This window comes from Oncorhynchus keta, chromosome 34, assembly GCF_023373465.1.
Source record: "Oncorhynchus keta strain PuntledgeMale-10-30-2019 chromosome 34, Oket_V2, whole genome shotgun sequence".
NCBI lineage: Eukaryota > Metazoa > Chordata > Actinopteri > Salmoniformes > Salmonidae > Oncorhynchus > Oncorhynchus keta.
In genome coordinates this window covers 81,496,023-81,508,787 of record NC_068454.1, presented here as the reverse complement: position 1 = coordinate 81,508,787, position 12,765 = coordinate 81,496,023, and the positions used below count along the sequence as shown (strand labels likewise).

At 48.7% G+C, this 12,765-nt stretch overlaps 1 protein-coding gene across 1 annotated transcript in view; it reads left to right on the top strand.

Annotated features, from left to right (window-relative positions):
* The window catches only part of LOC118375927 (protein FAM171A1-like), a 40,563-nt gene that overhangs the window by 9,279 nt on the left and 18,519 nt on the right, over window positions 1-12,765 (top strand). The window contains exons 2-3 of the mRNA XM_052492689.1: window positions 4,396-4,623; window positions 7,786-7,878. Coding sequence (XP_052348649.1) covers window positions 4,396-4,623; window positions 7,786-7,878 — 321 coding nt within the window. The remainder of the gene's footprint in view (window positions 1-4,395; window positions 4,624-7,785; window positions 7,879-12,765) is intronic.

The following is a 12,765-nucleotide window of genomic DNA, read 5'->3' as shown; positions in this document are numbered from 1 at the left end:
ACAGAACATGGCCAAGATGTTCAAATGTTCATAAATGACCAGCATGGTCGAATAATAACAAGGCAGAACAGTTGAAACTGGAGCAGCAGCACAGTTAATCAGGGCAAGATGTCTGGCTACATGACCGAATACAAACAGTGCAGCTATTCCCTCCGCAAGGCTATTAAACAAGCTAAGCGTCAGTACAGAGACAAAGTAGAATCTCAATTCAATGGCTCAGACACAAGAGGCATGTGGCAGGGTCTACAGTCAATCACGGACTACAAGAAGAAACCCAGCCCAGTCACGGACCAGGATGTCTTGCTCCCAGGCAGACTAAATAACTTTTTTGCCCGCTTTGAGGACAATACAGTGCCACTGACACGGCCTGCAACGAAAACATGCGGTCTCTCCTTCACTGCAGCCGAGGTGAGTAAGACATTTAAACGTGTTAACCCTCGCAAGGCTGCAGGCCCAGACGGCATCCCCAGCCGCGCCCTCAGAGCATGCGCAGACCAGCTGGCTGGTGTGTTTACGGACATATTCAATCAATCCCTATACCAGTCTGCTGTTCCCACATGCTTCAAGAGGGCCACCATTGTTCCTGTTCCCAAGAAAGCTAAGGTAACTGAGCTAAACGACTACCGCCCCGTAGCACTCACTTCCGTCATCATGAAGTGCTTTGAGAGACTAGTCAAGGACCATATCACCTCCACCCTACCTGACACCCTAGACCCACTCCAATTTGCTTACCGCCCAAATAGGTCCACAGACGATGCAATCTCAACCACACTGCACACTGCCCGAACCCACCTGGACAAGAGGAATACCTATGTGAGAATGCTGTTCATCGACTACAGCTCGGCATTCAACACCATAGTACCCTCCAAGCTCGTCATCAAGCTCGAGACCCTGGGTCTCGACCCCGCCCTGTGCAACTGGGTACTGGACTTCCTGACGGGCCGTCCCCAGGTGATGAGGGTAGGCAACAACATCTCCTCCCCGCTGATCCTCAACACGGGGCCCCACAAGGGTGCGTTCTGAGCCCTCTCCTGTACTCCCTGTTCACCCACGACTGCGTGGCCACGCACGCCTCCAACTCAATCATCAAGTTTGCGGACGACACAACAGTGGTAGGCTTGATTACCAACAACGACGAGACGGCCTACAGGGAGGAGGTGAGGGCCCTCGGAGTGTGGTGTCAGGAAAATAACCTCACACTCAACGTCAACAAAACTAAGGAGATGATTGTGGACTTCAGGAAACAGCAGAGGGAACACCCCCCTATCCACATCGATGGAACAGTAGTGGAGAGGGTAGCAAGTTTTAAGTTCCTCGGCATACACATCACAGACGAACTGAATTGGTCCACTCACACTGACTGCGTCGTGAAGAAGGCGCAGCAGCGCCTCTTCAACCTCAGGAGGAAGAAATTCGGCTTGTCACCAAAAGCACTCACAAACTTCTACAGATGCACAATCGAGAGCATCCTGGCGGGCTGTATCACCGCCTGGTACGGCAACTGCTCCGTCCTCAACCGTAAGGCTCTCCAGAGGGTAGTGAGGTCTGCACAACGCATCACCGGGGGCAAACTACCTGCCCTCCAGGACACCTACACCACCCGATGTTACAGGAAGGCCATAAAGATCATCAAGGACATCAACCACACGAACCACTGCCTGTTCACCCCGCTATCATCCAGAAGGCGAGGTCAGTACAGGTGCATCAAAGCTGGGACCGAGAGACTGAAAAACAGCTTCTATCTCAAGGCCATCAGACTGTTAAACAGCCACCACTAACATTGAGTGGCTGCTGCCAACACACTGTCATTGACACTGACCCAACTCCAGCCACTTTAATAATGGGAATTGATGGGAAATGATGTAAATATATCACTAGCCACTTTAAACAATGCTACCTTATATAATGTTACTTACCCTACATTATTCATCTCATATGCATACGTATATACTGTACTCTACATCATCTACTGCATCCTTATGTAATACATGTATCACTAGCCACTTTAACTATGCCACTTTGTTTACTTTGTTTACATACTCATCTCATATGTATATACTGTACTCGATACCATCTACTGTATGCTGCTCTGTACCATCACTCATTCATATATCCTTATGTACATATTCTTTATCCCCTTACACTGTGTATAAGACAGTAGTTTTGAAATTGTTAGTTAGATTACTTGTTGGTTATCACTGCATTGTCGGAACTAGAAGCACAAGCATTTCGCTACACTCGCATTAACATTTGCTAACCATGTGTAAACGTAAGCTGACTCCTAGCTCCTCCACAGCCATATAAGGAGTCATTGCCATGAGGCGGTTTCAAAAAATGCGGCACTTCCTGATTGGATTTTTATCTGGGTTTTTTCTGTAACATCAGTTCTGTGGCACTCACAGACAATATCTTTGCAGTTTTGGAAATGTCAGAGTGTTTTCTTTCCAAGTGTAAGTCGCTCTGGATAAGAGCGTCTGCTAAATGACTTAAATGTAAATGTAAATGTGTATGTGACAAATAAAATTTGATTTGATTTGAGTCAGGTGATGAAGTATGGCTAAAGTATCCTTGTTAGCCATAAGCACACATTACTGTTGTTTTCATAACCTGCCAGACCAGAAATTTGTTTGGTGTTGGTACCAAGTCACCGTTAAGCTGTTCGCCAAGCTCCTTTATGAAACAAGCTGAAATGGGTGTGTGTGCGTGCGTGTGTGTATACTCTGTTTTTAAAGGTCTAGCTCTCTTTTTCTGGTTGTCCTCTCTCTCTGTCTTTCTCTGTCTCTCTGTCTCACTCACTCACACCGTTTGACTCATGCACAGTGCCTTTCGCCACAGTAGTAAAGGTTAGCGTTCTGGCCTGGGTAAAGGTGAGTGTTACCTTGCCAAGGTTAACTCACGCTCAATGAAACTAAAGTGTTCTAAATACTTGGATTTCTCTTGTGAAACTTGGGGTTTCACCATCTGTCTCCCATTCCAGAATACCCCTGTCTGTGTATATGCGGTGCTTTCAGCTACCACTTTGTGTAGCGGTTGGCAATGATGCTAATGAAAACGGTCTTCTGGTAGATGGAAAGGCTCTCAAAAAACTTCTCAATGAAATGTTAACTACAAAGTAGCCGAGCTTCCCTGGCAGAATGATATCAGGATTATTTTCATCAACCCAGTGTGTATTTGTTTTGTAAACTCTACCATCACATGTGGCTACAAAACACGTTTGGTGCTCACTGGAATTAAAGGTTATCTACACCCCCCAAAAAAAAAAAATGTCCACCAAAAACTCCCAGACCTCCGATTTATTTGTTTTTTCTATTAAAAAAGTGCAATTTTGAGAGTGAACCTGAAAAAACAGGGGGAAACGGAAACCTGTCTCATAGTTGAAGTGTACCTATGATGAAAATTACAGGCCTCTCTCGTCTTTTTAAGTGGTAGAACTTGCACATTTGGTGGCTGACTAAATACTTTTTTGCCCCACTGTATCTATTTTTTAAAAAGTCAACAGATTTTATAGGGCCCTAACAAAGGTCTAAGCTTGGCCAGTGTGTGTGTTCCGCTCTGTCCAGTTTAGCTCTGGCACTGCATGAACTAGGTGTGTGTGTGTGTGTGTGTGTGTGTGTGTGTGTGTGTGTGTGTGTGTGTGTGTGGCCAGCTTTACAATGCTCTGCTATCCAACAGAGTTAATGGTTTAATGGAAGTATGTTATTCAGCAGTTTCCAGGAAAGTGTATGACAGTAATAAAGGAGATGTGTGCTCAGAGATTTCCTTCCTGAGGCATCAAGAAACAGCAAAAGGTCCCATTGTTTTGACAGAGCCTTGCCATTGGCTGGTAACCAGGAAATATGCTTTTGGCCACTCACTGTGATTGGCTGTTAACTGCCAATGTCAAATGTGACTGAGTCAGAAAGCTTATCCTGACTACTGTGTATATATACAGTTGAAGTCGGAAGTTTACATACCTTAGCCAAATACATTTAAACTCAGTTTTTCACAATTCGTGACATTTAATCCTAGTAAAAATTCCCTGTCTTAGGTCAGTTAGGATCACCACTTTATTTTAAGAATGTGCAAAGACAGAATAATAGTAGAGAGAATGATTTATTTCAGCTTTTATTGCTTTCATCACATTCCCAGTGGGTCAGAAGTTTACATACACTCAATTAGTATTTGGTAGCATTGCCTTTAAATTGTTTAACTTGGGTCAAACGTTTCATGTAGCCTTCCACAAGCTTCCCACAATAAGTTGGGTGAATTTTGGCCTATTCCTCCTGACAGAGCTGGTGTATCTGAGTCAGGTTTATAGGCCTCCTTGCTCGCACACACCTTTTCAGTTCTGCCCACAAATGTTCTATATCACTGACGCTTACTTAGCCGAGTAACTTTCGCACTCTCTCTGTGTAGAGGTGACTCTGAAGGTTCACCTGAGTGATGCCAGCACCCACCAGCCCCTGGGTGGAGCCACCATCGAGCTCTTCGCCAACCACACCTCTGTAACCACAGAGACCTCTGCTGCCGACGGCAATGCCTACCTGCGTTTTCCCTACCGCCTTGGAACCCTGCTGGTTGTCACAGCAACCAGACAGGGCTACGTGCCAAATTCTGCCCCCTGGAGACCCACCAGACTGCCCGGTAGGTCAAAGTAGTAAAATCTACTGTGTGTGTGTGTGTGTGTGCGCGTGTGTGCGTTCACACACACACACACACACACACACACAATCTGAAAGTGGTGTGTGAGGATAATGAGGGTGCCCCATTACAGCTTTATTATAATAAGTGACCACCCCCATTATCCTCACACAACACTTTCAGACTTTCACACACACATGCTTATCAGCACTGGACAATTTAGGAGTGACAGAGAGAGGAAAAGAGTGACAGAGAGAGGAAAAGAGTGACAGAGAGAGGAAAAGAGTGACAGAGAGAGGAAAAGAGTGACAGAGAGAGGAAAAGAGTGACAGAGAGAGGAAAAGAGTGACAGAGAGAGGAAAAGAGTGACAGAGAGAGGAAAAGAGTGACAGAGAGAGGAAAAGAGTGACAGAGAGAGGAAAAGAGTGACAGAGAGAGGAAAAGAGTGACAGAGAGAGGAAAGGAGGAGTGACAGAGAGAGGAAAGGAGGAGTGACAGAGAGAGGAAAGGAGTGACAGAGAGGAAAGGAGGAGTGACTGACAGAGAGGAAAGGAGGAGTGACTGAGAGAGAGGAAAGGAGGAGTGACGGAGAGAGAGGAAAGGAGGAGTGACGGAGAGAGAGGAAAGGAGGAGTGACGGAGGGAGAGGAAAGGAGGAGTGACGGGGGGAGAGGAAAGGAGGAGAGGAAAGGGGAGAGAGAGAGGAAAGGAGGAGTGACGGGGGAGAGAGGAAAGGAGGAGTGAAAGGAGGAGTGACGGGGGGAGAGAGGAAAGGAGGAGTGACGGGGGAGAGAGGAAAGGAGGAAAGGACGGGGAGAGAGGAAAGGAGGAGTGACGGGGGGAGAGAGGAAAGGAGGAGTGACGGGGGGAGAGAGGAAAGGAGGAGTGACGGGGGAGAGAGGAAAGGAGGAGTGACAGAGAAAGGAGGAGGAAAGAGGAGAACTTTTGTCTCTATGATTTTTATTCAGTCTTTGTTTAGATAGGTAGTCAATGCTGAGACCAAGGTCTCTTCATCAAATGTTATTAGTCACATGCTCCGAATACAACAAGTGTAGAACTTACAGTGAAATGCATACTTACAAGCCCCTAACCAACAATGCAGTTAAAAAAATACAAATAAGAATAAGAAATAAAATATACAGGGGGTTCCGGTACAGAGTCAATGTGCGGGGGCACCGGTTCGTCGAGGTAATTGAGGTAATATCTACATGTAGTTAGAGTTAATAAAGTGACTATGCTTAAATAATAACAGAGAGTAGCAGCGGTATTAAAGGGGGGGCAATGCAAATAGTCTGGGTAGCCATTTGATTAGAGTCTTATGGCTTGGGGGTAGAAGCTGTTTAGAAGCCTCTTGGACCTAGACTTGCCGTGCAGTATAGCAGAGAGAAGAGTATATGACTAGGGTGGCTGGAGTCTTTGACAATGCTGAAACCAGCGTCTCTTTATTTAGACAGGGAGTCAATGCTGAGACCAGCGTCTCTTTATTTAGACAGTGCTGAGACCAGCGTCTCTTTATTTAGACAGGGGGTCAATGCTGAGACCAGCGTCTCTTTATTTAGACAGGGAGTCAATGCTGAGACCAGCGTCTCTTTATTTAGACAGGGAGTCAATGCTGAGACCAGCGTCTCTTTATTTAGACAGGGAGTCAATGCTGAGACCAGCGTCTCTTTATTTAGACAGGGAGTCAATGCTGAGACCAGCGTCTCTTTATTTAGACAGTGCTGAGACCAGCGTCTCTTTATTTAGACAGTGCTGAGACCAGCGTCTCTTTATTTAGACAGTGCTGAGACCAGCGTCTCTTTATTTAGACAGTGCTGAGACCAGCGTCTCTTTATTTAGACAGGGAGTCAATGCTGAGACCAGCGTCTCTTTATTTAGACAGGGAGTCAATGCTGAGACCAGCGTCTCTTTATTTAGACGGGGAGTCAATGCTGAGACAGGGAGTCAATGCTAAGATCAGCATCTCTTTATTTAGACAGGGAGTGAATGCTGAGACAGGGAGTCAATGCTGAGACCAGCGTCTCTTTATTTAGACAGGGAGTCAATGCTGAGACAGGGAGTCAATGCTGAGATCAGCATCTCTTTATTTAGACAGGGAGTCAATGCTGAGACAGGGAGTCAATGCTGAGACCAGCGTCTCTTTATTTAGACAGGGAGTCAATGCTGAAACCAGCGTCTCTTTATTTTGACAGGGAGTCAATGCTGAGACAGAGAGTCAATGCTGAGATCAGCATCTCTTTTAGACAGGGAGCCGATGCTGAGACGGAGTCAATTCTGAGACCAAGGTCTCTTTATGTAGACAGGGAGTCAATGCTGAGATCAGCATCTCTTTATATAGACAGGGAGTCAAGGTCTCTCTTCCAGGTGAGCCCTGTATAGCACCACAATACACATCAAAACACAATAAACACATTTAACTACACATTTATATACACAATAAAATACACACAAAGCAAAACACGTTCATAAAAATCAGACACATTCTTCTGTAAAAAGGTCCCTTAACAACAGTCTGACATGACCTAGAGGCACCAATTCCTCCCATTTTAAAGTGTATTATAGATCATTCCATACGTACGGTGCAAGGAAATGAAAGGCTGATTTACCTAACTCTCTAGACACCAAAGGAGTCTCCACAGTTATTTTAATTTGTCATTTTAAGTCTTAATAGTGATGTTAGCTAAGGTAAGTTGGGAGTTTGTGGAGCAGGGCTTTGTAAACAAAAAGACTGTAGTGATTCTACAGAGAACCTTTTGGTAAAGAATACAGTGTTGAGTAATTACACTGTCTCCTGTGATAAAACGAAGGGCGCTATGAAAAACACCATCCAAGGCTTTAATAGTCGAGGCAGATCACAGAGAATGGAAAAGGGAAAGCTAGAGATTTAAACTAATGAAGTAAGATCTTAAAAAAAAAAAAAAAAATCTACAAACCACAATGCTAGAAAATAAAGAAACCACTAGGTCTAGAATGAAGTTGAGAGGAACACAAAATTCAATAGTTGACCTTTTATTAGTGAGAATAAAAATGAGCCACAGGGTGGGTTATTGTGATGAATAAATGAGTGACTGTGGTGGGTCCCATGTGGCTCAGTTGGTAGAGCATGGTGCTTGCAACGCCAAGCGTCTGCTGAAATGTCAAAATGACTGAAATGTGTGTGTTCCAGTGTTTTCCTCTCTCAGTCTGGAGCTGCTACCAGAGAGAGCTGCCACTCTGATGGTGTATGAAGACCTGATACACATTAACTCTGGATCCCAAGGTGAGAGAGAGAGAGTACTTAGACACTGTCCCTGGCCCAGTGACCTCACACACATTAATAATGAAATATGTCCACCCCTTTAAAACATCTCTCTAATGAAAGACCCACACACACACCCGCCCGCCCGCCCTGTTTTGCTATGTGTGTGTGTGTGTGTGTGTTCGTCTTCAATAACCACACTCATTTAGTGTGTCCCATACCATCTGCTCTTCTCCTGCTCTGCCATCCTCTCTGAGTGAGGTTCTGCTGCTGCTACTCCTTTAAATCTTGCTGACTGAGCTGTGTGTGTCCGTCCTCCAGGAGGGCAGGATAATCATGATATGGTCTGGTGCATACAGTGGCCCCCATCCACACACAGTGTGTTATATCATGATATGGTCTGGTACATACAGTGGCCCCCATCCACACACAGTGTGTTATATCATGATATGGTCTGGTACATACAGTGGCCCCCATCCACACACAGTGTGTTATATCATGATATGGTCTGGTACATACAGTGGCCCCCATCCACACACAGTGTGTTATATCATGATATGGTCTGGTACATACAGTGGCCCCCATCCACACACAGTGTGTTATATCATGCTATGGTCTGGTACATACAGTGGCCCCCATCCACACACAGTGTGTTATATCATGCTATGGTCTGGTACATACAATGGCCCTCATCCACACACAGTGTGTTATATCATGATATGGTCTGGTGCATACAGTGGCCCCCATCCACACACAGTGTGTTATATCATGATATGGTCTGGTACATACAGTGGCCCTCATCCACACACAGTGTGTTATATCATGATATGTGCTGGTGCATACAGTGGCCCCCATCCACACACAGTGTGTTATATCATGATATGGTCTGGTACATACAGTGGCCCCCATCCACACACAGTGTGTTATATCATGATATGGTCTGGTGCATACAGTGGCCCTCATCCACACACAGTGTGTTATATCATGATATGGTCTGGTACATACAGTGGCCCCCATCCACACACAGTGTGTTATATCATGATATGGTCTGGTACATACAGTGGCCCTCATCCACACACAGTGTGTTATATCATGATATGGTCTGGTACATACAGTGGCCCCCATCCACACACAGTGTGTTATATCATGATATGGTCTGGTACATACAGTGGCCCCCATCCACACACAGTGTGTTATATCATGATATGATCTGGTGCAGCATGCAGCAGGAGGAGAGAGAATGAAAAGAGAAAGGGGAAGAGGTGGAGTGGGGAGAAGAGGTGGAGTGGGGAGAAGAGGGGGAGAAGAGGTGGAGTGGGGAGAAGAGGTGGAGTGGAGTGGGGAGAAGAGGTGGGGTGGGGTGGGGAGAAGAGAGGGAGTGGGGTGGGGAGAAGAGAGGGAGTGGGGTGGGGAGAAGAGGGGAGTGGGGTGGGGAGAAGAGAGGGAGTGGGGTGGGGAGAAGAGAGGGGGTGGGGTGGGGAGAAGAGAGGGAGTGGGGGGGGGAGAAGTGAGGGAGTGGAGTGGGGAGAAGAGAGGGAGTGGGTGGGGAGAAGAGAGTGTGGGGAGTGGGGAGAAGAGAGTGTGGAGTGGGGAGAAGAGAGGGAGTGGGGAGAAGAGAGGGAGGGGGGGGGAGTGGGGGGGGAAGAGAGGGGTGGGGAGAAGAGAGGGAGTGGGGGAAGAGAGGGGGTGAGGAGATGAGATGGGGTGGGAAGAAGAGATGGGGTGGGGAGAAGAGATGGGGTGGGGAGAAGAGATGGGGTGGGGAGAAGAGATGGGGTGGGGAGAAGGGGTGGGGAGAAGAGATGGGGTGGGGAGAAGAGATGGGGTGGGAGAAGAGAGGGGGGGGGAAGAGGAGGGAGTGGGGGAAGAGATGGGGTGGGGAGAAGAGATGGGGAGGAGAGGAGAGAGGGGGTGGGGAGATGAGAGGGGTGGGGAGAAGAGAGGGGGTGGGGAGAAGAGAGGGGTGGGGAGAAGAGAGGGAGTGGGGGAAGAGATGGGAGTGGGGGAAGAGATGGGGTGGGGGAAGAGATGGGGTGGGGAGAAGAGATGGGGTGGGGAGAAGAGATGGGGTGGGGGAAGAGAGGGGTGGGGAGAAGAGAGGGGAGTGGGGGAAGAGGGAGTGGGGGAAGAGAGGGAGTGGGGGGAAGAGATGGGGTGGGGAGAAGAGATGGGGTGGGGGATGAGAGGGAGTGGGGGAAGAGGGAGTGGGGAAGAGAGGGAGTGGGGGAAGAGAGGGGGTGGGGGAAGAGAGGGGGTGGGGAGAAGAGATGGGGTGGGGAGAAGAGATGGGGTGGGGAGAAGAGATGGGGTGGGGGAAGAGATGGGGTGGGGGAAGAGATGGGGTGGGGAGAAGAGATGGGGTGGGGAGAAGAGATGGGGTGGGGAGAAGAGATGGGGTGGGGTGGGGGAGAAGAGAGGGGGAAGAGATGGGGAGAAGAGAGGGAGTGGGGAGAAGAGATGGGGTGGGGAGAAGAGATGGGGTGGGGAGAAGAGAGGGGTGGGGAGAAGAGAGGGGGGGGAGTGGGGAAAGAGATGGGAGTGGGGGAAGAGATGGGGTGGGGGAAGAGATGGGGTGGGGAGAAGAGATGGGGTGGGGAGAAGAGAGGGGGTGGGGAGAAGAGAGGGAGTGGGGGAAGAGATGGGAGTGGGAAGAGATGGGGTGGGGGGAGAGATGGGGTGGGGGAAGAGATGGGGTGGGGAGAAGAGATGGGGTGGGGAGAAGAGATGGGGTGGGGGAGTAAGAGAGAAGGGGGGTGGGGGAAGAGAGGGGGTGGGGGAAGAGGGAGTGGGGGGGAAGAGAGGGGGTGGGGAGATGAGATTGGGTGGGGAGAAGAGATTGGGTGGGGAGAAGAGATGGGGTGGGGAGAAGAGATTGGGTGGGGAGAAGAGATTGGGTGGGGAGAAGGAGATTGGGTGGGGAGAAGAGATGGGGTGGGGGGGAAGAGATGGGGTGGGGAGATGGGGTGGGGAGAAGAGATGGGGTGGGGAGAAGAGATGGGGTGGGGTGGGGGAGAAGAGAGGGGTGGGGAGAAGAGAGAGATGGGGTGGGGAGAAGAGATGGGGTGGGGAGAAGAGATGGGGTGGGGAGATGAGATGGGAAGTGGGGGGGGAGATGAGATGGGGTGGGGAGAAGAGATGGGGTGGGGTGGGGGGAGAAGAGATGGGGTGGGGAGAAGAGAGGGAGTGGGGAGAAGAGATGGGGTGGGGAGATGAGATGGGGTGGGGAGAAGAGATGGGGTGGGGTGGGGGGAGAAGAGATGGGGTGGGGAGAAGAGAGGGAGTGGGGAGAAGAGAGGGAGTGGGGGGAAGAGATGGGGTGGGGAGAAGAGATGGGGTGGGGAGAAGAGAGGGAGTGGGGGGGGGAGATGGGGTGGGGAGAAGAGATGGGGTGGGGAGAAGAGATGGGGTGGGGTGGGGGGAGAAGAGATGGGGTGGGGAGAAGAGAGGGAGTGGGGGGAAGAGATGGGGTGGGGAGAAGAGATGGGGTGGGGAGATGAGAAGAGAGGGAGTGGGGAGAAGAGAGGGAGTGGGGAGAAGAGAGGGGGTGGGGGGAAGAGAGGGAGTGGGGAGAAGAGAGGGAGTGGGGGGAAGGGGGAGAGGCTGGGGAGAGGCTGAGAAGAGGGGATGGGGAGAACTTGGGAAGTGAGGGGATGGGGAGAACTTGGGAAGTGAGGGGATGGGGAGAAGGGAAGGGTGCAATGTCCATTATAGTTGGAAGAAAAGAGAGGGAACTCTTAGGAGGGGAAGAGGCTGAGGGGCTTTTTGGATTGGCACAATAACAGACCTCCTTCAAAACTGGACATTCAGATCAATGCCAGACCTCCTTCAAAACTGGACATTCAGTTCGATACAGACCTCCTTTAAAACTGGACATTCAGTTCAATAACAGACCTCCTTTAAAACTGGACATTCAGATCAATAACAGACCTCCTTTAAAACTGGACATTCAGTTCGATACAGACCTCCTTTAAAACTGGACATTCAGTTCGATACAGACCTCCTTTAAAACTGGACATTCAGTTCAATAACAGACCTCCTTCAAAACTGGACATTCAGTTCGATACAGACCTCCTTCAAAACTGGACATTCAGTTCGATACAGACCTCCTTTAAAACTGGACATTCAGTTCAATAACAGACCTCCTTCAAAACTGGACATTCAGATCAATGCCAGACCTCCTTCAAAACTGGACATTCAGTTCAATAACAGACCTCCTTCAAAACTGGACATTCAGATCAATGCCAGACCTCCTTTAAAACTGGACATTCAGTTCAATAACAGACCTCCTTCAAAACTGGACATTCAGATCAATACCAGACCTCCTTCAAAACTGGACGTTCAGATCAATACCAGATCAGGTGCACTGAAGGCAGAGGATACACAGAGCTAGAGAAAACACACAGGCACGGCTGCAGCGGTGTCTCATTGCCCAGGAATGTACACTCATCACAGTGGAAACACTATGACATCATCGTGAAGCCCCACTATACAAACTTCTCTTTTACACACACAGTCTTGTTTAACTAAAATTTTACAATTGATTCCCATTCTAAATCCTAATTTCCTTAACCTCTAACCATACCCCAACACCATCTCCTAACCCACAACCCCTTACTCCAATACTAACACTAATTCTGGTATTGCTGGTATTTTGGCCCATTCCTCCATGCAGATCTCCTCTAGAGCAGTGATGTTTTGGGGCTGTTGCTGGGCAACACGGACTTTCAAGTCCCTCCAAAGATTTTCTATGGGGTTGAGATCTGGAGACTGGCTAGGCCACTCCAGGACCTTGAAATGCTTCTTACGAAGCCACTCCTTCGTTGCCCGGGCGGTGTGTTTGGGATCATTGTCATGCTGAAAGACCCAGCCACGTTTCATCTTCAATGCCCTTGCTGATGGAAGGAGGTT